Here is a 26,137-nt window from a genome sequence, read left to right as displayed (position 1 = left end):
TTTTAGGCATTTCTTTTTCACAGTAAGAAATTAATGAATGTAATAAGTAAAGGGTCATGAAAATGGCAAGGCAAGAGAAAACAAACAACCACAACAATGATGGCGGTGTATGAACATAGAGAACGGTGCTACATCAACTTAAAATTGTTGTACCTAAAACACAAAATATTAAGTTAGTAAAGCAATGACAAAAGCATAGGATAGGATGTTGAATATTTTTGTCAAACTTATGTTATGTATGTGCACAGGTATGTCAAACTTATGCTTTTAACAATTTCATTTTGAGTGTGTGCACAGATGATGTGTGGTTGCACTCTTATGTCAGACATATGCATGTTGAAATTTATTTTGCATTTTATCGCGCTTGTGTGCACACTTCGTTTCTATGCTAACATCTGAATGTCTAATTCAGTTTGTGCAAGTTGCGTTTTTCCATTATCTACTAAGATTTTTTTTTCTTATTTGATGTGTGTTGAGGATAATAACCAGAAATCCTCCAAGAGAGATTTCAACATGATCAAGAAACGCCAAGAAGAATACAGCAAAACAAAAATAGGAGAAAACAGGAAGAAGAAAGAAGCACAAGTGATTTACTTGGTTTGGATTGTACAAAAGAATCCTACTCCAAGGCGGGGTTTTAAGGCCCTAGATCATCCACTATAATGAAGTCTGATACAACCACTAATCTGAAAATTACAATATGAAAGACTATCTCTCACGGCTCTCTCTATTTCAGTACTAACATAAAGTACAGACCACCCTCTTTATACGTGAGCCTATGACGAAGTGTATTAGAAGATTTTGGAGGTTATCAGAGCTGTGTGATATTAGCCAGGTTAGTTAGCAAATAACTAACGTAACAAACACTAGCCATGCAGCTGAATAACCGTCTTACTCTCTTAACAAATAAGAGGCATTATCCAACAATCTCCACCTTGACTCTTATTTACATGGTAAACCAAAATAGGTACCCTGCATGCCCTTCCAAAACTACTAAGTTTTCTAAACTCCTAGGAATTCCAAAGCTGAGTGAAGCTTGCTGGTTGGAACTCCTTTCGTCAGTATGTCAGCCGGGTTTGTTAACGTAAAGATCTTTTTCATTTTCACAAATCCTTTGTCTATTATGTCCCTGATAAAATTCAGCTTAACGTCTATGTGTTTGGTTCTTTCGTGGTACATGTTGTTTTTGGTTAGGTGAATAGCACTTTGAGAGTCGCAGTGAACATGGATACATTCCTGTTGCAGGCCGAGTTCATTGACTATTCCTTTCAACCAGAGAGCTTCCTTCACTGCTTCTGTAATGGCTATTTACTTAGCTTCTGTGGTAGAGAGAGCAACCACATGCTGAAGAGAGGACTTCTAACTCACCAGATTTCCTCCAATCATGAACATATAACCTGTTAGGGATCTTCTTTTGGTTAAGTCACCTGCATAGTTTGAATCACAATATCCTTCTACTTCAATCTTGGAGTAGTCTGACCTAGTGTACTTCAAACCAATGTCAATGGTGCCCTTCAGATACCTTAGAATCCATTTAGTAGCTTCTGAGTGAGCCTTCTCTGGTTTGTTCATGAACCGACTCACCAAGCTAACTCCATATGCAGTATCAGTTCTGTACATACCATTGCATACATGAGGCTCCCCACAGCACTTTGATAAGGAATATCTTTCATATCCACATCTTCTTCAGATGTAGCAAACTCATCAATGGGAGTTGTAACAGGTTTGGCTTCTACCATATCAAAGGCCTGAATTATTTTTCTAACGTAGCCTTTTTGAGATAGAGCTAGACCTTCTTTGGTCTGTCCCTATTGATGTCAATCCCAAGGATCCTGTTAGCTCTCCCTAGATCCTTCATTTCAAACTCAGATTTGAACTTATCTTTCAAAGCTTGGATATATGTTTTATCATGACAGGCAATGAGCATATCGTTTACATATAGCAGGAGATAGATGTAGTTGTTGTCATTTAGCTTTTAAAAGTAAACGTAACTGTCATGGTAGCTTCTTTTGAACCTTTGTTTGAGTATGAATTCATCAAAACTTTTGTACCATTGGCGGGGAGACTGCTTTAGATCATAGAGGGACCTCTTCAGCAAACACACTTTGTTTTCTTCCCCTTTCTTGATGAAACCTTCAGGTTGAGCCATGAGAATGTTCTCCTCCAGATTCCCATGTAAGAAGGCAGTTTTTACATCAAGTTGTTCCAGTTCCAGGTCCTTTATGGTAGTGATGGCAAGGATGATTCTAATTGATGTGTGCTTAACAACCGGTGAAAACACATCACGATAATCGACTCCTTCAACTTGTGAGTAACCTTTTGCCACAACTCTAGCTTTAAATCTAGCTTTCTCTCCCCCTAGAATTTCTGGTTTTCTCTTGAAAATCCATTTGCAGCCAATAACTTTCTGATTCTTTTGCTTTTCCACTAGAATCCAAGTCACATTTTTGGTGAGAGACTTCATTTCCTCATCCATGGCTGTTTTCCAGTGTAGCCTATCTTTGCTTTTGTAGGCTTCGAAATAGGTTCTTGGCTCTTCTATATTAACGAAGTCAGCCACATTCAAAGCATATGCTATCAGCTCTGTGTGGGAAAAAGTATGTGGAGGGGCTATGGTTTGAGCATATCTGGCAGGTCTGGTCACTTCCCTTCTGACTCGATCTCTAGCCAGCTGATAGTTCATAAGGTCACTGCTTTCTGCTACAGCTCCACCTTCTTCTTCTGGTTGCTGAATGTCACTCACGTCTGCTGATGTATTCTCTTCATTCTCTTCATTCTCAAGGTCATCTTCTCTTGAAGGTGTTTCGAATTTTCACTCAGCTCCACCTCAATCTGAGTAAGGGCTGTTGTTTTCTCTTTTGGTTCCTGCATGTTAGTCTAATACGATACTAGCTCATTGAAAGTAACATCTCTGTTTATTATGGTTTTATTTTCAGAGATTATCCACACTTTGTACCCTTGACACCTTGAGGATATCCTAAGAAAATGCACCTTTTAGCTCTTGGATCTAACTTTCCTTGTTTAGAGTGAACAAAGGCAATGCAACCAAATATTTTTAGGTGCTGATAACTTGGGGATCTATTAAACCATTTTCCTTCAGGGTTTGTGAAACCTATAGCCGAACTAGGTGACCTATTAATCAGATAACAAGCAGTGTTAGCTGCTTCAGCCCAAAACCTTTTCAACAAACCAGAGTCTACTAACATGCATCTCACTTTATCCAAGATCGTCCTGTTCATTCTCTCAGCAATACCATTTTGCTGAGGGGTATAGGTGCAGGTCTTATGTCTAGTGATCCCATTAGCCACACACAAGTCATCAAATTCCTTATTACAATATTCCAGTCCATTATCAGTCCTTAATGTCTTAATTTTCTTTCCAGTTTCAGTTTCAACCAAGTTTTTCCATTCAATGAATTTACTAAGGGCTTCACTTTTTTGTTTCAGAAAGTATATCCAGACTTTTCTAGTGAAGTAATCAATGAAACTAATGAGATATTGATTCCCGGATAAAGACAAAGGAATTTGGGTTGAACCCCATAAGTCAGAGTGGACATATTCAAGCACATCACAGGATTTATAAGAAGCGTTAGGAAATTTGAGTCTATGAGCTTTACCAAACGTGCAGCTTTCACAGAAGCCAAGATCTTTTATTTTCTCTGCTTTTATCAGACTTTGCTTGCACAATTCTTGAAGACCTTTTGAGCTGATATGTCCCAATCTCCTATGCCAGGTAATCATCTCATCTTGTTCTATGGTGGTCACGGCAGCTTTCCTAGTAAGGACTGTTCCTTGTAAGATGTACAGACCATGCTTCATAGTCCCCTTCATCACCATCTCTTTATCCTTGAAGACTTTGAGAGAACCTCCACCTGATGTATACGTTAACCCCTTTGTATCGAGCAAACTCAAGGAGACCAGATTTCTTTTCAAGTCTGGAACATATCTAACTTCCTGAAGAGTCTTTAAACTGCCATCCCACATCCTGAACTGGATTGAACCAATACCAGAAACTTCACATGTCATGTCATTTCCCATAAGCACTTTACCTCCATTCATGGACTGATACGTATAGAACCAACCCCTCCTAGGTGTCATGTGATAGGTACATGCTGAATCCAATATCCAGTCTTTGTGATCATCAATAGAGGACACCGTTAGAGCAGTGGCAACCTCACTTTCTGCAACAGCAGCAATGACCTTTGAGTTTCCATTTTCTTTCAGTTTCTTGAGCCTTGATTTGCAAAATCTTCTGATATGACCTTCTTTATTGCAAAAATAACATATCAACTTCTTGTTAAAGTACGATTCTTGCTTGTTTTTGTGACAGTTCTTACCCCTCTTGGTATACTTCTTTTCTGGTCTTGCGTTAACATAGAGACCATCACCATTCCCTTTTCTTTCAGCCTTAATCTCAAGATCTCTTATCCTAAGGGCAGCTATCACATCATCTAGAGATACATTTTCTCTGCCATACTTAATGGCATTTTTGACATCTTTATAAGAATTGGGTAAAGAGTTTAACAAAAGAATAGCCTGAGTATTATCACTTAGTTCTTCACCACTGTCAGTAAGATCAATCACCAATTTTTGAAAATCATCAAGATTATCTTCCAAGGATTTTGCAGAGTCTATTCTAAAACTGAAGAGTTGTTCCTTTATATATGCAATTCCAGGAACTGATTGGGACATATATAAAGATTCAAGTTTAAGCCAGACCTTAGCAGCTGTGTCTTCATTTCTGACTTTTCTCATCACACTATCAGATAGGTTCAAGATGATGGTACTGTAAGCGAGTTCCATCATATCTTCCTTTTCCATTTGAGTCAAACTTGGAGGCATGTTCTTCTCTCCACTAAGGGCACGATGGCATTTCTGTTGCACAAGAATTGCCTTCATCTTTTGTCTCCAAAGGACAAAATCTATCTTCCCGTCAAATTTCTCAACTTCAATCTTCGTACCACCCATTTCTGAAATCTCTTCTTCTTCTGCAGAACAACTCTTACTCTTCAGGAAACAATCAATCTAAAGCTCTGATACCAATCTGTTGAGGATAATAACCAGAAATCCTCCAAGAGAGATTTCAACACGATCAAGAAACACCAAGAAGAATACAGCAAAACAAAAATAGGAGAAAACAAGAAGAAGAAAGAAGCACAAGTGATTTACTTGGTTCGGATTCTACAAAAGAATCATACTCCAAGGCGGGGTTTTAAGGCCCTAGATCGTCCACTATAATGAAGTCTGATACAACCACTAATCTGAGAATTACAATATGAAAGACTAACTCTCACGTCTCTCTATTTCACTACTAACATAAAGTACAGACCACCCTCTTTATACGTGAGCCTATGATGAAGTGTATTAGAAGATTTTGGAGGTTATCAGAGCTGTGTGATATTAGGCAGGTTAGTTAGCAAATAACTAACGTAACAAACACTAGCCATGCAGCTGAATAACCGTCTCACTCTCTTAACAAATAAGAGGCATTATCCAACAATGTGCTGTCATGAGGACCACTTACAGGTGTCCTAAAATCCTCAAGTGGTCCAGGGAATTAGCTTTTTTCCCATTTTGGTTATGGTCCCAAAAGTTTGGTGGAATCTTTTCCCTTTTTGGACCAACTCCTGACACCTTTGTCTGCTGACTTGGCAAGAATTGTTAAGCAAGAAATATCTCTGTATTATCTTCATTCTTGTGTCTCTTTGAACTAACCTGAATATCCATTTTGTTGGTGCTCTGAACTTTTCAAAGAGTTGTTTTCTTGGTCAGGTTCATTTTTTATGGATTTGTGATAAAACCATTTTGTTTATCTTCTTTGTTGAATGGCAACTGAAACGAGATTCCATTGTTGATGTTGAGCATGTCTTCAGGGTGTGAAGCTTGGAAGGAGCTCAAGCTTGTCTGGGATATCGAGTTCCTGGTGTGTGAAGCAATCCAAGAGTGATGAAGCATTAGGGAATTAGAGGGTGGTGTTTAGTGTATTGTTGAATAGAGAGTTCTCTTTGCTGTATCTAAAATCAACTATAAATGTTTTCTTGTAATGTTTGATGTTATAGTGGATTAGCTTCGGTCTGGATGAGGTCCCATGGATGTAGGCTAAGAGTGGTTTTAGCTGAACCATGTATATGTTTGTGTTCTTTGCGTTTTCTTTCTTATGGTTTTCATTTGCGCTTAACGTGATAATGTTTAATCAACATGGTAAAAACATTTTTGCTGTGCTATTAAAAATGGGTACCTAAACGTTTAATAGAGTTCAGTAACTCTAAGATAGGAGATTGGGCAAAACAAAGCATCATGTGTTCATTAGCTAGCCACAAGATATTAACTGCAATACAGTTGCCAAATGAATCTGTTTTCTCAGAAAATTATACTTCAATTTTCAAGGACAAACTCAAAAATATTTGAATGCTCAATGGCATCAAGTAACAAAGGATATACACATAAAATTATAAACATAAAATACTTTTTGTGGATGCAAAACAACTAAGTTCCTCACATTTTGGAGTTTGGTGTTTGGTTTTGTCCCATACATATCAGTTATTAGTTTGTGAAGAAAGACACTAGACTGTTTGATGGAGTAACCCATTCACCTTCTTACGTCCAATGCGCGACTCAATCGAAGTATAATCTGAATTACCACAAAACCTTCATATGTAACAGATTTATTTTTTTAGGTCAATTTGCAGGCTTCACGAGTCTACCCAAATTCAAGTCTGCACAATAAAAACGTACATAACTCTTAAAATATTTTGTCAAAAGGACATAATTTTAGACGGCAATATTCAGTTCATTTGCTGAAGTGGGATGTTGCATAAAAATATAAAATTGAAAGCTGATGATGACACAATTTGCTCAAAAAATTCTCAGTATATAAACAAAGTTAATGGAAAGGAAAACATTTTTTACGTCATAATCAACTCAAAGTGCGAGATAGGAATAAAAAATGAAAAAAAAAAAATGACTGATTTTAGAGTTTTTCATATCAAGTCTTTACAACTCCATCTCAAGCTATGAGACCATCACACTGAAAAATGAAAACTTCTTAGGGTGCGTTTGTTTTGCAGAATTCTTTATGACTTAAAAGATAGGATTATTACTGAGATAGATTACCTTGAAGATTATAAAGGAATGTTATATTAATATGTTTGATCAGATTGATGAGTATAAATAATTAATAACTATCGAAGGGTTTACTGAATTGCCCTTCCTTGTTAATATTATTATTATTATTATTATTATTATTATTATTATTATTATTATTATTATTTAGAACATTATTTTTAAACCCCCTACATTTGAGAATTTAGCTAAAACACCCCAACAACAAAAGTTTAAAATTTAACAAAATACACTTGGCCACCCAAGACGACTGTCGGCTGTCAACCACCACAGTCGACAATAGTCAAAATGGCGCATGACTGACCAAATCTGGCTGGTCGTGTGCTGATCTGGTCATGGCCAGATCGAAGGCTCAAAACTGCCAAGTGGCCATGGATCTGGCTGGAAGGCCAAATCCATTCTAGTCATTAATGGCCAGATCTATGGTCATTAACAGTCGTGGATCTAGTCGTTTCCGGCCAGTTCCAAGGCCATCTGGCCATTTCTAGCCGAAAACGGCTAGATTGACGTACGACCAACCAAATCCGACTAGTCGTGCCCCGTTCTGATGACTACTAGTGGCGGCTGACGACTGACAGTTGTCTTCGGTGGCTAGGGTATTTTGTGTATTATTCATGTAAAAATTGAGGGTATTTCTGTCTAAAAAAATAATATATGAGGTTAAAAAAGTCATTTCACACATTTTGGCTAATTGTTATTTAGTAGACATATGAGGGCATTTGTGTCCAAAATGTTTATTAATTAAGGGTAAAATTGGTATGACTAGTTGATTACCCTGATATGGAAAAATAATATTGTCCCAAACAGTAATCAAATTACCCCCGTTTTTACCTACAGTAACCACTATTGACATTGAAAGTTTACCGTAATATTTCATTACTTGACACCCAAACATAGTAATTTCTAGAAAATAAGATAGATTACTGGTGTTATAGTTTATGCCCCCGAAACAAACGCACCCTTAGTTCTTTCTCTTTTCTTTTGTCCACTCAAATTTTATTTATTTTAACAGAAGTTGGCTAAAATGATCTTAATCTTAGTCACACCTAATTAATTAGGCTTCATGGATGAGTCTTTTTGTTATTTGAAACTTCGTCGTGCTAATGCTAAACGTCTTTGACACTTCAATGTTTATTTTCTCCTTTCTTTTGGTCTTTCATATCCCAAGTTCCCTATCTTCAACACATTACCAAACCATGCCATGATGCCAATTGAATTAATTACTAGTAAATGAATGACTATTTGTGTTTGAGAGTAAAAGAGAAGGTTTAAATGTGTGATAGATGTAAACAGAAAAAGCTTGACTATGTTGTTTGACAAATTTTTCTTTTTCTCAAAAAAGACTTGAAACAAAAAAGGTTCTATGAGCTAATATTTAAATCGTGCGTGCCTATTATCTCTTGCAAAGTCTCATTTGTCATCCATGATAAAGCTGACCTGAAAATCTACTCATCGTATTACCAAACCCATGATAAAGCTGAAAAAATCATAGCCTCACTGAATATTTCTTCCTCGGAGATCTATTTCCAGCGTCACTAAAACCACAATCAGTAATCACTTAAGGCAGTAATGGACTCCGGATTTGGCTCTAATGGGGCAACTTAGAAAAAAAAAAAAAAAACAAAAAAAACAACGTAGATTAAAAACCTAAAAATTGAACTTTTAAATACATTAAATTTTGCTAATAAATCTTTATATAAGAGATATCTATGTGTTTATATCATAGTATTTGATCGATAACCAAACGCTTTTTAAAATAAAAAAATATAGTTGAAGTGTTTTTTAAATTAGAAGTGCTTGATATATAATTTTTTTTAATTCTTAAATTGTAAAAGTACTTAAGAGAATACTGTAAATATAATCGTATGGCTTATAACAAAAGAGTAATCTATTAATCCTTACGTTTTATTTTATTCTTTGTTTTTTTGAAACGATCAACATACTAATATTGCCGAGGTGCACGTTAGCTAATTCGAACACCTTGGTTAAAAAAAAAAAAAAAATACCAATATTATGTTACTGATGTTTTCAGTACTAATTAAGTAATTAATACTACTATTTTAAGTATATTAAAATAATTTAAACGAAAGAGATGAAAATTAATTTGGGAACCAAAAAATGCAATGATTTTTTTCTTGACTACAAGTAAAATAAATGAGTGTATATCAGTGATTAGGAACCCAACCCAACCCAGCCAGTTCAACTGGTTCAACCAGGATTCGGGGCCTTCACCAAGTCGGGTTACAAATTTTCCTATTGATTCAAACCCTAAAAATTAGGACATCAATCCATGAACAATTGGAAGTTGGAATGTTAGGGATTTTGAAGAGAAATGGTCGATGAATGTAATGGTGGCAATGGAGGTGATTTCCGGTGAGTGAATCGACTAAAAATCGCAATAATAAGTTACCGAAAAAAGCCTGTTGTTATTGGCAATTAGGGAGGCTAATGGGTGAGGGGTGAGATGGGTTTTGGTAAGGAGGCTAAGCGGAGTGTTTTCATGGTGATGAAGAGTGTTGTCGTTGCCAGAAACAGACCCTATTTGCCAACGCTGACGATGGTGTTTGGGGTATTTTTCCAAGATTTCAAACCTATAAGAACTTATAATATTTTTAGAGGTATTTTTGTTAGATTTCAAACTATTGGACACCAGTTTGACCTGCCGGTAAAAATGGTTGAAGTACTCAACCCAGGTGGCCTGGCCGTGTCACTAAACGAGTTGAGTTTCAAAACATTGGTGTATATTGTTAAAATATAAAGTACAAGGTAACATCCATGCCCCCATTGAAACCCTTAGTGGCTCCGTCTCTGCCCCCAAGGACAAATCATACCCTCTGCCTCTTTTTAGCTGGAATTCTTATTGTTACACTCCTTTACACACCTATCTTTAAAAGGAATATTTACTATGAGGACCTTAAATTTTATCCAAGATGCACTTCATTAAAGCAATTCTCATGCTTCTTTTTATTCTAAGTACAGGTCAAGCAACTATGATGGGTCATAACCGTCATCGTCACCACTCTTTGCTTACAGACAAGGCTGCTCTTCTGGCATTCAAAAGCATCATAAAATTTTATCCGAATTGTACGGTAACTAGCTGAGGGGAAGATGTTGATGTATGCAGCTTCAGAGGTGTCAGCTGCAAAAAATACCGTTTACATGTAGTTCAACTTATTCTACCAGATTGTGGACTATCGGGACCCCTCTCACCCTTTCTTTCAAATCTCACTGGCTTTCGAGTCCTAGAGCTCTATAACAATTACTTTTTTGAGTCATTCCACCTAAATTTTCGCACCTCAGACACCTCGTTTATCTCCAGCTAGATGAGAACTGTTAAGATTTTCATAATATTTTGTAATCAAGTGAATATTATGTAATCTTTTAGTTATATCAGGTATACGATCTTAGAATATTCTAGAGATTATGTAATCTCCTAATTATGTCAGACAAAATATTGTGTAATCCACAATTAACATAATTAGGAGATTTAGGAGATCGTATACTCCCTATATAAAGGGCGTAATTCCTTAGTGATAAATAAATGAATTGAAAACCCAATTCTTTCAAATAAACATGGTATCAGAGCCACTCTCTGATCTCTAAAAAAAATTCTCATTGTAGAGCAGCCATTGGAAAAATCACCGGTGAGTAATCATCCCATCGTCGTCAATCCAAGAAGGAGAAAACGACTGCAATCAATCCAATCCTCCAAACTTCAGTCACCAGAAAACACTACCAGCCATCAAATCCAGCCGCAAAACAACACCAAAACTTCCTGCCATATCAACGTCCTGCCATATCAACCCCCTGCCATATTCAACCCCCAGACTATCCTAATCATCTTCAACAAATCTGCCATATTCAATACCAAAATACCCAAAAAAAAAAAATTCCAAAACCAACCATCTTCAACAAATCTGCCGCAAATTCACATCATCACCCAAACAACTTCAATCACCAAGAAACACCACCACGCTGACGTCAAACCCGATCTGTTTCTGGTGACTCTGATCGGCAGTTGCTGTGCCACCGTAACTTGCCTGTTGTGCTTGTTAAGAGTTTGTTTTTAAACTTTTTTTTTATTTTTCCTTTTTTCTTATTTATTTTTCTTTTATTTATTTATTTTTTATTTTATTCTTAAGTAATATTTAAAAAAAAAAAAAACAGGGTAGGATGTGTGGAGAAATTCTACGAAACTCAGTTCCAAATTTGGAAGCAAGTTACTCAGAGACGACTAAACCCGACATGCTCAATAACAACAAAATAAAAAGTTCTACTGATGTTGATGTTGTTGTGGAAAAGAAAGCAGATGTCCAACAATCTTCATCATTTGTAGCTGCTGCTGGAAATGATGGTAAGTCTTTAAATATGTGTACATTTGTTTCTAATAGTGCATGGATAATTGATTATGGTGCTACTGATCATATGACATTTGATTCTAGGCATGTGTCTAACCTTAAGTCATCCTCACAAAACTTTGTTTCTACTGCCAATGGTGAATCTAACCGGGTCATTGGGGAAGGTTCGTTAACCCTAAAAAACTCTTTATACTTAGATTCTGTCTTAGTTGTCCCATCCCTAAATTATAACTTGTTGTCAGTCTCCAAAATAACCAAAAGCTTACAATGTGTGGTGATTTTTTGGCCTGAATTTTGTGAGTTTAAAAGTATTCAAACAAAGCAGACGATTTGTTGTGGTATTAGACAGGGGCAATTGTATTACTTGGATTTAGAGTCACAAATTTCTACCATGTTATAACAGGCTTTGACTGTAGATTACTCTAAAAGGGATAAACAAAAATCCGACATTTGGTTATGGCATCGGCACCTCGGACATGCTTCGTTCGGTTATCTGAAGAAACTTTTTTCAAGTTTGTTTGAAAAAAATGATATCAGTAACTTCCGCTGTGATGTTTGTGAACTATCAAAAAGCCATCGAGTCCCATTTCCAATAGCAATCACTAAAAGTCCTAGTCCTTTTATGCTTATACATTCAGATGTCTGGGGGCCATCACCAGTTCCTACTTTAGGTGGATCTCGTTGGTTTATTACTTTTATTGATGACTGTACGAGAATGACTTGGGTATGTCTAATGAAATCTAAAAGGGAGGTTAATTTACTCTTTCAGAGATTTCACAAAATGGTTCGTACGCAGTATAATGCACAGGTTTAGATCCTTCGAAGTGACAATGGAGGAGAATATCAAAGTTCAGATCTTCAACAGTACTTAGCAACACATGGTATCATTCATCAGACTACTTGTCCCAACACATCCCAACAAAATGGTGTTGCTGAGCGAAAAAATCGACACTTATTGGAGGTTGTTCGTGCCTCATTAATAAAGGCTCACATGTCGTTATCTTTTTGGGAAGAAGCACTTACTTCTGCAGCCTACCTAATCAATCGGGTACCCTCTAGTTCTCTTCGGTTTGAGACACCTTTTCAGGCTCTTGGTAAAGCAGTGAATACTCCAATGGTCCCGAACTTACCGCCTTATGTTTTTGGCTGTATTGCATTTGTTCACCTCCATAAACATCAACGCAACAAGTTGTCCCCTCGTGCATTGAAATGTGTTTTTGTTGGGTATGGTGTTCATCAAAAGGGGTATCGATGTTATCATCCTCCAACTCAACAAACGATGGATGTTGTTTTCCATGAAGAGTTGATGTATTTTCCTTCTGAGTCTGAACTTCTGGGGGAGTATTGTCAAGAAGAAATTCAGACTCTTGACTATGCAGTTCAAGATGACGTTCAAGATGTGGGAGACCATGAGTCACAAACTAGACCTATTGTTCGACAAGAAGATGAAGTGGATAATGGTAATGTGGAGGTGGTATCAAACCCGACTGTAGAAGCTTTTCAGTCCGAGTCTCTTATTCCTGGTATGTCACAACCATCATTTGTTGAGAATATTCCTGATTTAGAGTCTAAACCAATTAGGAAAGAGTTACCACCACGTAGTACTAGAGGGATTCCCAAAGCAACATACGAACCAGAGCTATCTAGTAATTATGTGTCTAACCATCGTCTATCAGAATCGAATATGTCATTTGTGAATCAATTATCTACTCATGGTCTCCCACATCTTGAACGTCATCTTGAACTGCATAGTCAAAAGTCTGAATTTCTTCTTGACAATAAGAACAACTTACAGGGTCCAATACCAGAGTCCTTTGCTCTTCCTTCTAAACTCCGGATGGTAACTCTTTCATCTAACAATTTAACAGAAGCACTTCCACCTTCCTTCTTCCACAACTGCACTTCACTAAGAACTGTAGACCTGTCCGACAACTTTTTCACGGGAAAAATTCCACAAGAAATAGGAAATAGCCCACATCCATGGTCCCTCAATTTATACAATAATCAGTTTGTAGGACAGCTTCTCCCATCTTTGGTAAATTCTTCAATGTATAATTTGGATGTGGAGACAAATAATCTTTCTGGTGAGTTGCCTTCAGATATCTTGGGGAAGCTGCCTTCACTTGAATATCTCCAATTATCATATAACAACATGATAAGTCATGACAACAACAGCAATCTCGACGCCTTCTTCACCGCCCTGGAAAATTGCACAAGCTTAGCTGAGCTTCAATTGGTTAGCATGGGCCTCGGAGGAAGATTGCCCAGTTCAATCAGCCAACTTAATATAGCAACAATGTTACTGCAAGAAAACAGAATCACTGGATCAATTCCTCCGAGTATAGCGAATCTTACTAATCTAATGTCATTAAATTTGTCTTCTAATCTTCTCAATGGAAATATTCCAGTAGAGATTAGTTGGTTGTCGAAATTGGAGCAGCTTCTCTTATCACACAACCTATTCTCCATTGAAATTCCAACAGCAATAGGTCAACTTCCTCATCTGGGTTTGCTTGATCCATCATACAATAATTTCAGTGGTCCTATCCCAAAAAGTCTCGGAAATTTAGTTCGGTTGAATTATCTGCTTCTCAACAACAATTTGCTTTCAGGATCAATACCGCGAACTTTAGGACAGTGCATAGATCTATACAAGCTAGACTTATCCTACAACAGGTTGACTGGGAGACTTTCCCCAGAAATTTCGGGTATATTACAACCATGGATCGTTCCTTAGAACCCAAAAATCAGGGCATAGAAAATTATAGTTTATATTTTATAAGAATCTGCAGAAAAATAAATCCAAAGGTTTAGATTCATATCCATGTTGGAGGCTCCACCAATATTATCTCTGAACGTGTTTGCTACCGATCCAAGTATAGGATCGAACCGTAGAGGTCCACACGAAGACAATCAACAAGAACCAAGGAGGGATTTGCTAGATCCTCCTTGGCCTTAAGAAATCAAGAAGAAAAACAAAAGTGTTTGTTTTTCAATGGAACAGTGAAAGGGGCGTGGGAGAGTGTATGGGGTGTTGTGTTTTCTTTTGTTTTTCAAAAGGGCAAAATGAATTAATTTCAAAACACACAAACACTATTCTTTTTATAGGCAAACCAAGTTGCCCTATTCCCACATGGAATGGGCTTGGGCTCCAACCCAAACAGCCCATGTTGCCAAACACTCCCAATTAGATATTTTTTTTTAATTTAATTCATCATTATTTCAATTAAAATCAATTAATATATATATATATATATATATATTAACATTTAACATTAATGATAATTTATTTAAATATATGCGAAAATATATTTAAACGGAATTTCACTTATTTAATTTTTTCTAACAAATTAAATAAAGGCTACAACCTCAGCAAATTTAATTGCTGTGAAATTACCAAAATACCCTTTCGCCCAAAAAGACGAAAACGCCCTTCTTTCTTCCTGAGTCTTAAGAAATCAAGAAGAAAAACAATATGTTTGATTTTCAATCAAACAGTCAAGTGGCGTGGGAGAGTGTTTTTGGGGCTGCTGTATTTCTACCTTTTTCAATGAAATAGTGATGAATGAAAAGTTATCTCAATTTTTACAAAGAAACATTTTCTTCGGATGTCAAGCTGCATTGCATTGACGTTGTTAAATCTATCTCACAATGCTCTTGAGGGAAACCTTCCAGATTCTCTGGGTGATCTGAAGAACCTGGTATCACTCGATGTTTCAGAAAACTACTTATCCGGTATGATCCCAACAAGCCTCAGCAAAATGTATACCCTTACCTTCATCAATCTTTCTTTCAACCAGTTTGAAGGTATGATTCCCTCTGGAGGCATTTTTGATTCAGTAACAAATATGTCGTTCTTAGGGAATGAAGGTCTCTGTGGGGCAGTTCTCAACGTGCCCATTTGCTCTCCAAAATGACATGGACTTCATTCATGTATATTCCTGATCATATTCATCCCAGTCATTTGCATATCAGCATTGTTATCAGCAACATTTTATGTTCTTAGCTCCACGGTATCAAAGTTATAACTACCTTGGCAAAATCTGAAACGATAAGGAAGCATACAACACTAGAATTAAAGCAAAATTTTCCAAGAATTACATACAGACAATTGTCACAGGCCACTGCAGGGTTTGATGAGCAGACAATAATTGGCACACGTAGCTATGGACGTGTATATAAGGGAATTCTTTCAGATGGAACAGCAATAGCAGTCAAGGTGTTCCATTTGCAATCTGGAAACTCTGTAAAGAGTTTTGATAGAGAATGTCATGTTTTGAAAAGGACTCGGCATAGGAATCTGATAAGGATTATAACTGCATGTAGTCAACCTGATTTTAAGGCACTTGTTCTTCCTTATATGGCAAATGGGAGCCTGGATAGCCGTCTTTATCCACTTCCTGGGACAGTTTTGGGTTCAAACTCCTCAGATTTGACTCTCGTTGAGATGGTGAATATTTGTAGCGACATAGCTGAAGGTATGGCCTATCTGCATCATTATTCTCCTGTTAGAGTCATACACTGCGATTTAAAGCCAAGCAATGTTCTTCTCAACGATGAAATGACAGCTGTGGTTTCTGATTTTGGGATTGCAAGGTTGGTTATGCCAGTTGGAGCGGACAATACAGGGGATGTTGATAACCTCGGAATCTCTACTGCTAATATGTTATGTGGTTCTATTGGATATGTAGCACCAGGTATAGACATTTGCTATGCTCCTACTATTTTGCTAAAAGCATTTGTAAATTAAGGCATTCCTCATAAACACTTTTAGGTTTCAAAACGAAGGGAAAATTGAGTCATTCCTCACTGTTCGTATTTTTGTCTATTCAGAACATGGAATCGGATCTAACACCTCGACAAAAGATGTTTATAGCTTTGGAGTTCTACTCCTGGAGATGCCGACTAGAAAAAGACCAACAGATGACATGTTTGATGGTGAGCTAACCCTGCACAAATGGGTGAAGAGTCACTAATATGAAAGGGCGGAGAAAGTTATCAACCCTTCGATAGTAAGAGCTTCAACAGACTAATCTCCTCAAGATAGAAGGTGGTGGCATTTTGAAATAGGACAATTGATGGAGTTAGGTATCCTATGCACACAGGATTCCCCCTCTACTAGGCCTACTATGCTAAATGTTGCCAACAAGTTGGATTGCCTCAAGAGATACCTAAGTGGTGGTGACACATTTTCCTCCTCTTCCTCTTCTGGAATTTCTCCTTCCACTCCAGAAGATGACTAACAGCTTTCCCTATTTCTAGACTTTCATTAAGAGGCATAGGTTGGCTACATTACTCCTATATAAAAATTTCGTAAAGTTTGTTTTAGTATCAACATAGGATCTGTTGATGTTATTCTGAAGTATCACAAGAAGCAGCATATATTGTCTCGGAATATTATTTACATCAGAACATGGCATTAATTTTCTCCAAGTTTTCAGTGAAAGTCATTTATCAGCATACCAGATCAAATGGTTGATCAATATGCTGAAAATTATTGCACACTCAAGTGCATTTAAACTTTAACATCACCAAAAGCTGATCTAGTGCACTTGCTGTCACATAACATTGTTAAAACCTTTTGACTGCAAGTGCCTTCCAGTACACATAATTACCCATCTTAGAAGAGATTCAAAAACGACAGCAATCAAGATTGGAAAACAAGTAAAAAGTTTATTCTATTGTAAATTTGAAACAACTATTACTTACATTTGTAAATTTTTAACTCTGATTTAGAAATCTCTCAAATCCTATTCTATATTACCATGCATTACATAATAACCCACTCAAGCACAACCAAAAACAGAGTAGAAAAAACAGAGCCCCAAAACAGAACATCTCTATATGACACCCCTTTGGTGCTTCAATCGACTTCCTCAATCTTAGGCCCAGCACCGGCACCACCAGAACTGGCCTTGCCATATCCGTTCGGCATCTCTGCACCACCGCCCATAGGAACATCCCCGCCAGCTCCTTGATACATTTTGGCAATTATTGGGTTGCACAAGCCCTCCAATTCTTTCAACTTGTCTTCAAGTTCTTCAACTTCAGCCAATTGGTTCCTGTCAAGCCATTCAATGGCCTCATCGATCGCCTTCTCGATCTTCCTCTTGTCTGCAGGATCAAGTTTTCCGGCAAACTTCTCATCTTTTACAGTGTTCCTCATGTTATAAGCGTAATTCTCCAGAGCGTTCTTCGCATCAACTTTCTTCTTGACTTCCTCATCCTCCGCTTTGTACTTCTCCGCCTCTTGAACCATTCTTTCAATCTCCTCCTTGCTCAATCTTCCCTTATCATTTGTAATTGTAATCTTGTTCTTCACTCCTGCAGTTTTATCTTCAGCTGACACATTCAATATCCCATTTGCATCAATGTCAAAGCACACATTGATCTGTGGAACACCTCTGGGAGCTGGCGGAATCCCCGTGAGCTCGAATTTTCCAAGCAGATTGTTGTCTTTTGTTCTAGCCCTTTCACCTTCATAAACTTGAATTAAAACTCCAGGCTGATTATCAGAATAAGTTGAAAAGATTTGCTCCTTCTTGGTGGGAATCGTCGTGTTTCTCGGAATCAAAACTGTCATTACACCACCAGCAGTTTCAATTCCAAGGCTGAGAGGTGTGACATCAAGAAGTAGCAAATCTTGAACCTTATCATTCCCTTCACCGCTCAAAATAGCAGCCTGAACAGCAGCTCCATACGCGACCGCCTCATCCGGGTTTATGCTCTTGCAGAGTTCCTTGCCATTGAAGAAATCTTGCAATAGTTGCTGAACTTTGGGAATTCTTGTTGACCCACCAACAAGAACAATATCATGAACCTGACTCTTGTCAATCTTGGAGTCCCGAAGACATTTCTCCACAGGCTCCATACACTTTCTGAACAAATCCATGTTCAATTCTTCAAATCTTGCTCTAGTAATAGTAGAATAGAAATCAATACCTTCATAGAGCGAATCAATCTCTATCGTCGTCTGCGTGGTGGAAGATAAAGTCCTCTTCGCCCTCTCACACGCCGTCCTCAAACGCCTCAATGCTCTGGCATTGCCACTGATATCTTTTTTGTGCTTCCTCTTAAACTCCGCAACAAAATGATTGACAAGCCTGTTATCAAAATCTTCACCTCCGAGATGAGTATCTCCAGCAGTCGCCTTCACTTCAAAGATCCCCTCCTCAATTGTCAACAACGAAACATCAAAAGTCCCTCCACCAAGATCAAAAATAAGCACATTCTTCTCACCCGACCTTGACGCCTTCTTGTCCAAACCATAAGCAATGGCAGCAGCAGTCGGCTCATTGATAATTCTCATAACATTCAGCCCTGCTATAGCTCCGGCATCCTTTGTAGCTTGTCTTTGCGAGTCATTAAAATAAGCCGGAACAGTAATCACAGCGTTCTTCACGTTCTGACCCAGATAAGCCTCAGCAATCTCCCTCATCTTCGTCAACACCATTGAAGAAATCTCTTCGGCGGCGAACTGTTTCTCCTCTCCTTTATACGAAACCACAATCATAGGCTTATCTCCCGGACCCGCCACAACCTTAAAAGGCCAATGCCTCATATCGCTCTGAACATTCGGGTCAGAGAACCGTCTGCCAATCAAACGTTTAGCATCAAAAACAGTGTTCTGAGGGTTCATTGCAGCCTGGTTTTTCGCTGCATCTCCGATCAAACGTTCAGTGTCAGTGAAGGCCACGTAAGAAGGAGTAGTTCTGTTGCCCTGATCATTGGCAATAATCTCAACACGGTCGTTCTGCCATATTCCGACGCAGCTGTAAGTCGTGCCGAGATCAATGCCAATAGCTTTGCCTTCAATCTTTGATGCCATAAAGCAAAATAATTAGTCGCAATCTACCCAGAACAGAAACAAGGAGTGTTTTGAATTATTAGAAAGAGAAGTTGGAAAAAGCGCTAAAGAATTTGGTTCGCTGTGCGAGAACAAATTTGATTGATGCTGGTGGGTTGAGGCGTTATGGGATGTGAATATTTATAAGGGCGGGAGAAAGTTTGAAGGTAAGGAAGAAATTTCGGGAGAAGTGTAGAAGAAGAAGTTGATTGGAGGAATCGGGATGGAAAAAGAGAGTTCTGGAAAGGCTGTTAGATTTTTCTTTAGTAGTCCAGAAAGTTGTAATGTAAAGAAATAATTCATTTTCATCCCCGTAGTTTTAATATCATTTTTTAAGGACAATCATTTTAAATATTATTTTTTTAGTCCTTTGACTTAATAAAGGATAGTTGACGGTTAATTATCTTTAAATTTGTATTAAAAAGACAAAAACACTCATCTTTTGAAGTTATTAAAATACTATTAAACAGAAGTATAAAAATATATTTTAAAAAAAAATAATGCATTCTTGTCAAAAAAAAAAAAGCAATGGAAAAAAAATTAAAAAAATATGTTAAATAAAAAGTATTCTTGTTAGAACAAAAACGTACATTTTTTTTTTCTTGTTGAATAAAAAGTATTATAAAGTTCTCACTTTTAAAATATATTTTTTATATCAATGTTTAATAAAATCTTAATAACTTGTAAAAGATGGATAATAATTTCAATATAAATTTAAAAGGTAATTAGCTAAACATTTATTAAGTCAAAGGACTAAAAGGGCATTATTTTGAAACAACAAGGACCGATAAATACTTCAAATGATTGTCCTTAAAGGAATAAACTGAAACTAAAGGGATGAAAAAGAATTATGTCGAATATAACTTAATTAAGATAAGAACTTTTTATAATTATCAAAAATCCCTTATAATTTTAAGGACATTTTCAATAGCTAGGGATAGTACTTATTTTCCTTACATGTTTAGCCTATGATTAGAATTTTAATTGCAGTATTATTATTATTTATTTATTTATTTATTTATTTGTAAGAAAAGATTTAGTTGTTGAGCAGACCTAGGGTATTTAATTGTGCAAACCAGTGAGTGTATATGATTATCTTTTTTAAATTATTTTTATCATCAAGTTTTTAATTACAAGTATAATTATAAATGTAACTTCCTTCAGAATCTAGAAAAAAATTTAGCATGTTAGACCACTAAGGAGAAGAAAATAGTTACCATTTAAGTAATTGCTTTAGTAATTTTTTTAATAATTCTCAAATTATCATAATTTTTAATTGCTTTGCTGTTCAAATGCACTAATTTTAATTAATTTATTAACTTTTATGCAGGGTAATTTGGTATATCCAACGACAAGCAACAAATTTTTGCCCTTGTAAATGATGATTTCATACAGCATTTTAAGTTTTTCCGATAGCAATTTGTTTCCTGGAAAAGGCTAAATTTGTAGTAGTGTGCGTAGCAATTATGCAAATAGGGAAGAATTGCGATTGTATGAATAGTTAACTATTTTATCATACCCAAATAATGGTTTAATGACACTTTCCTACTTATAGACTTTTTAAATATCACTTTATTATCCAAATTTATATTCCCATGACGAACAGAAAGTAAACTCGATACAGGCTCTTGGGCTTTGAAGAGGGGAGGTTGAAAAGTCTTTTGGTGGTCAAAAGTTTAAATTTTGATGGTTGTGATTGATCAAAATTTGAATTGGGAGGAGCGGTTGTGCAAACCCTAATCCCTCGATTGCCGACAATTGGCGAGGTCGACGTAAGTAAGATTTAAGGGGTTTTGGTGAGTGATGATCGAAAAAGATAATGGTGGTGGTGTGGAGTCGCAATGATGCCGGAATCGAAAACGAAATATAAATTTAGATAGTAAAATAGTATTTTAAAAGCCTGTAGGTGAGAAATCGTCATTACGTCATTATTTGGGTGGAAATAAGCCGTCTACTCTTGTTTAAATTATAAATCATAATTTTGTTAACATTTTCAATATTTTATATACCAATAAACAACTTTTTCCCACCCAAGGTTTGCCTTAATGACACTTTCCCACCCAAAAAATTTCAAAAAACCACTTTCCCACACAAAGTTTATATTTCATTAATACCCAAAGCCAATTCTGATGATGAAAATTCTCTCCGTCATTACCATTTGAATTTTCGATCTCTTCTCTCCAAAACCCCTCTCACTCCTGTACCTGATTTCTTGTTGATTCTCGGCTATCGCAAAACTAAGATTTCTTGCTCTTAGTTGATTTCCAATGACGAATATTTAATCGGTCACCATCATTCGATCCACTGACCTCCACTCTACAAAACCCCTCTTATCTTGGCTCCTAGTAACTTGTCGAACACCCAATAAAAAAGTAAAGTGTATTTTGTGTGTTACAGAATATAAAATTTGGGTGGAAAAGTGGTATTTTGAAACTTTTTGGGTGAGAAAGTGTCATTAAGGCAAACCTTGGGTGGGAAAAAGTCGTTTACTCATGCACTTAGGGTGTGTTTTGTTGGGGGTAATAGGGGATTACTGAGATAATGTTATCTTATATTTCTTAACTACCATGCTTGGTTGTCAAGTAATATAAAATTCCAGTAATCTTCCAGAATTAATAGTAATTAATGTTGGTAATATAGGAAATAATCTAATTACCTCCATTTTCTTAGATATTTTAAGATTACTTGGTAACTTATTTTTGTTACAATTTTACCCCTTATTTGTAAATGTTTTGGAAAAAACCCTTATTTTGAAATTAATTTACAAATATATTCATATACATAAATACCCTTGGACTTTAAATAAATTACCCAAGGGTGGTGGCCTGATCTGGCCGTCGACCACCATCGTAGGAGGTCAATGGCGGCAACGGAAAAGCGCACGACCAACCAGATCTAGCCAGCCGTGCATCGGAAACAGTCAGATCTATGGCCATTTCATGGCCAAAGATGTGGGTATGAAAAAGCCAGATATTTAGCCATGAAACGACGGCCATTTCACAGCGAGATCTCCACTATAGTTGCTAGCAATGGCTTAGGGTGGGTGGGGGTGTTTTTGTTAACTTTTAAACTTTTTTGTTGCTACGATGTTTTAGTTAAATATGAAATGTAAGTGGCTAAAAAAATTATTTAAAAAATAATATTAAAAAATATGGGCAATTTAATAATTTATATAACATACTGTTGTTGATTTTCGCAAGTGTACGAAATCGTATAAGTAATAAAGTGTATAAATATAGATATCGAACCCAAGAGAATTACTATTATCAATTACTAATTAAACTATCTTATTACTATTTGATCAATTCAAATTGTATCAAGGAAAACCTAAATTAAATAAAATTAACAATTGAAATTAAAAAGAAAACCGAAAAGAGAAAAATTAAAATAAACCTTTGGGTAAAAACAAGATGACTATACCTAGGGCATAGACTTTACACTATTTTATTCATATGTATTGATCTCTTATGCTAATTTCATTAAGTTCTTTCTACATGTCAAACTCCCTAAATTTCCAATAACTTTCTCTCGAACAATTATCAAATTGACCTCTAATTACTAACCTGAATTATCTCTAATTAGATTTAAGCAATTGGAGATCATTACACTCTATGGAGTTTACCAAGACCTCACAAGTCATGGTAACCTATCTCTAGTATCATCTCTCGATCTCAACCTAGTCCATTAGTTCATTCAATTCTTGGGCCCTTAAGAATCAAAAGAATTAAAAATAATAGTAAAATTTAGGAAGAATTCTTAATAAACATTAACAATCAAAGATCAATACATAATTAAGAGATTGGGCTACATCTTAGCCCTAGAGAATAAATTTAGTTCATAATAAACATGAAAGAAACAATCATCTTTATTAAAACATTCATTATGAGTTTATAAGAAAAGAATAAGGAAAACTTCTCTATATAGTGAATCAAAGCTCCAGAACTTCTATTATTTCTCTTCTCTGCAGATTTTTCTCCCTTTCTTCTCACCCAAAAAATCCCCCAAAATAATGCTAAAATACCTCCGTTGATATCCCACAAGGGTTAGGGTTTTATTTCCTTCAATTCTATTAGGGATAGGACTCTTAACCCTATTTTTCTACCTCAAAACGAATAGGTGATCTTTAAGTTCCGTGACTGTGCCCCAGCACTGTGTTGTGGCACAGTAGCTACTGGAAAATATGTGACGTGGCACAATAGCTGCTGACCTTCTTCCTGCATCATTCCGCTGTTCGGAGATGGTGATTTGTGAACCTGATTACGATGGAATTTGGAAAAGTGGTAAACATATGAAATATAGCCCTTTGAATTATCTTTTCAACGGTTCAAGAATCGTCTTAATCAGAGTTCTACAGCTCAAGATATTCTCAAATACCGAGGTATGCTCAAGCTATAACGTAATCTAGAATCTTCTCTTTACTTCAACTTCCATAACTTCTTCAATTCAACTTCGATTCTTGATCCGTTTGTTTCCACTCGTCACTCATTCTGTTGCCAACATGATTCTTCATCCAAGCATAATATTTAAGCACTAGTAGCCTGGAAAACACTCAAAAACACCAGTGATCCCATAAAAGATAATTATGAAAATATTAAGCAACTTTACCAAATTAAACCTAATTTCCTACAATTAATCCTCATAAACTACTAACTAAATATGTATTTTCAAGCTCTTATCACATACCCACCAATTTATTCCTCTCAACCAAACATATTAATATCATATACTCACCAATTTATTCCGATCAATCAAATATATTTCCCTAAACATTTCTAATAATCTTCAAAGTATTCTATCTTTCTATTAATATAACATTCTTTAAACCAAACACACCCTTAAGTTCACACCATTACTTACAGGAAAATTAAATTAAATTAAACCAAACCATCTTATTAATTAATAAATTGTCACGCAAATGTTATTCTGATTCCTAAATTATGGAGAACAATGTTGACTTTATTACAAGATTTTTTTTTTTATTATTATTATTACATACGTTAGAAAATCGGATCCTCAATAAATTTTATTTAAAGCGAAATTTAAATTAATAACAGCATTTTTATAGAAAATTCCCACAGAAGAACGAAGTAACATCCTCTCTTTATAAGGAATCTCATGCTATGCGTATACTTTTAGCTATTTGAGGCGAAGATTTATACTTTATTATATTTATTTTTACATAATATTATTAACTATATACAGTATTTGTACCATGTAAATTTCAACTCAGAAGATAATATTGGTTTTTTTTTTTTTTTAAGGAGTAATTTATCACAAATTTTTTCCTGGTTCAAGGAATAAATAATTTTGTGTTTATTTTATGTGTTTGATTTTAAAAAAAAAAATGATTTTTAAAATTAAAAATAATAAGTAGAGTATTATCTAAGGAAATACTAGATATGTATTATATTATTATCATGTGACATGTTATCAAAATAGTTTTCAAGCTTTCTATTTTTTTTTTCCCAAAAAAAAAAAATAAATAAATAAAAGAACTCTTTACTAAAAAAAAAAAAATACTTTCAAATTAATGCATGTGCAATGAAATTATTATTTACTCATTAATCCCAAAACTTGTTCTTAGAAAATGATAATGAGCAAGAAAAAAAAAATTATAATTTCAGAAAAAATCAAATAATTCATATTGCTATTTGAGTAAATTAAGATAAATTAGATCAAATGAGAGAAAAATCAATCTGAGATTAAGATAGTAGGAGCTCTTTTATTTTTATATTCTATTCACAAAATAAAATAAAATATAGTTGATGTTTCAGAAAAACAAATAATAAAAAAAGTGATGAAAATGCTTGAATTTAGGCTATTTTGATTAAATAAAATAAATGGATGTTAATGTTAAAACATAAAGGTATAATTAAAAGTTTACCAGTCAGTGCGGCTTCACCGCTTCATGGTTCCGTCCCTATTTGTATCTATTAAAAAAAGTAATGTTAGTCTTACTCAGTCCCCCTATTCACTTCTCTTACTTATCTTTGTAAATATACAATATAGTAAGGGTATCATACGTATAGTATGAATACCATATATCATTTTAACAAAGGTGAGTAAGAGAAAGGAGTAAGTAAGGTTAGCATTTTTCCTATTAAAACTATCTGTGTTATTTAAGCCTTACAAAAAACTCATATAAATCTCTTTTAGTTTAGAAGTTAGTTTTTAATAATATTATAATTCATTTTTAAATAACCCTCTTTTTTATTTTCTTAGAATTCTTTCTTCACATATATGGATTTTTACTTCTTTTTTTCTTCATAACAAATTACCGATGTTTTATCATTTAAATGTAGGTTTCATTTTGAAAAGGAAGAGAAATGAAGATAGAGTATCCATATTATAAATTATCTCTTTTTTTATTTAGAAGATTAATAAAATTGCTTTTAATTTAAAATTTTAGAAACAAATAAAAGAAAAAAAAGGTGTGGAAATAAGAGAAGAAGATATATGGTTAATTCTAATAATATTGTATTTATATCTTTCTCTTTTGTTTTCATATTTCTGTTTACTGATACGTATATTGACTTAGAAACTGGAACCATTTAATATTATTGAGATATTTTTCTTGTAAATATAAATTAGGTTGAATAACAAATTATATATTAATTTAGATTGAATAACATACAATTTATCAATGTTTCGAAACCTGGGTTGCAAGATGACTCGGTCAAGTAATCGGTTTTCGGTCTGAACGGTCCAACCGGTCTGACCGCCAGATTAGATCGGTAATGTTATCAAATATTGGCTCCGTTTGGTTCACAATTTTGTGTTTTTGGGAAAAGTTTTTTGAAAAAAGTTAAAAA

General features: G+C 35.4%; 2 protein-coding genes and 1 pseudogene across 2 annotated transcripts; 1 reads left to right on the top strand and 2 right to left on the bottom strand.

Moving 5' to 3' along the window:
• Positions 1-138: 138 nt before the first annotated feature.
• LOC116132100 (secreted RxLR effector protein 161-like) lies at positions 139-1,739 on the bottom strand. The gene is made up of 3 exons (XM_031417780.1): positions 1,623-1,739; positions 1,369-1,512; positions 139-153 (listed from the first exon to the last, which is right to left on the bottom strand). Exons 1-3 carry the CDS (start codon positions 1,737-1,739, stop codon positions 139-141), a joined length of 276 nt encoding a protein of 91 aa, XP_031273640.1.
• Positions 1,740-10,114: 8,375 nt separating this feature from the next.
• On the top strand, positions 10,115-16,722 carry LOC116132079 (annotated as a pseudogene).
• Positions 16,723-17,297: 575 nt separating this feature from the next.
• On the bottom strand, positions 17,298-19,420 carry LOC116132160 (heat shock 70 kDa protein-like). Its single transcript, XM_031417823.1, has one exon. The coding sequence runs from the start codon at positions 19,305-19,307 to the stop codon at positions 17,343-17,345; it is 1,965 nt and encodes a 654-aa protein (XP_031273683.1). The 5' UTR covers positions 19,308-19,420; the 3' UTR covers positions 17,298-17,342.
• Between the last annotated feature and the right edge of the window lie 6,717 nt (positions 19,421-26,137).

The sequence above is a fragment of the Pistacia vera genome, unplaced genomic scaffold, assembly GCF_008641045.1.
Source record: "Pistacia vera cultivar Batoury unplaced genomic scaffold, PisVer_v2 Contig1071, whole genome shotgun sequence".
Classification (NCBI taxonomy): domain Eukaryota; kingdom Viridiplantae; phylum Streptophyta; class Magnoliopsida; order Sapindales; family Anacardiaceae; genus Pistacia; species Pistacia vera.
Note: the sequence above shows the minus strand (reverse complement) of the source record. Positions and strands in the feature narration are given on the sequence as shown.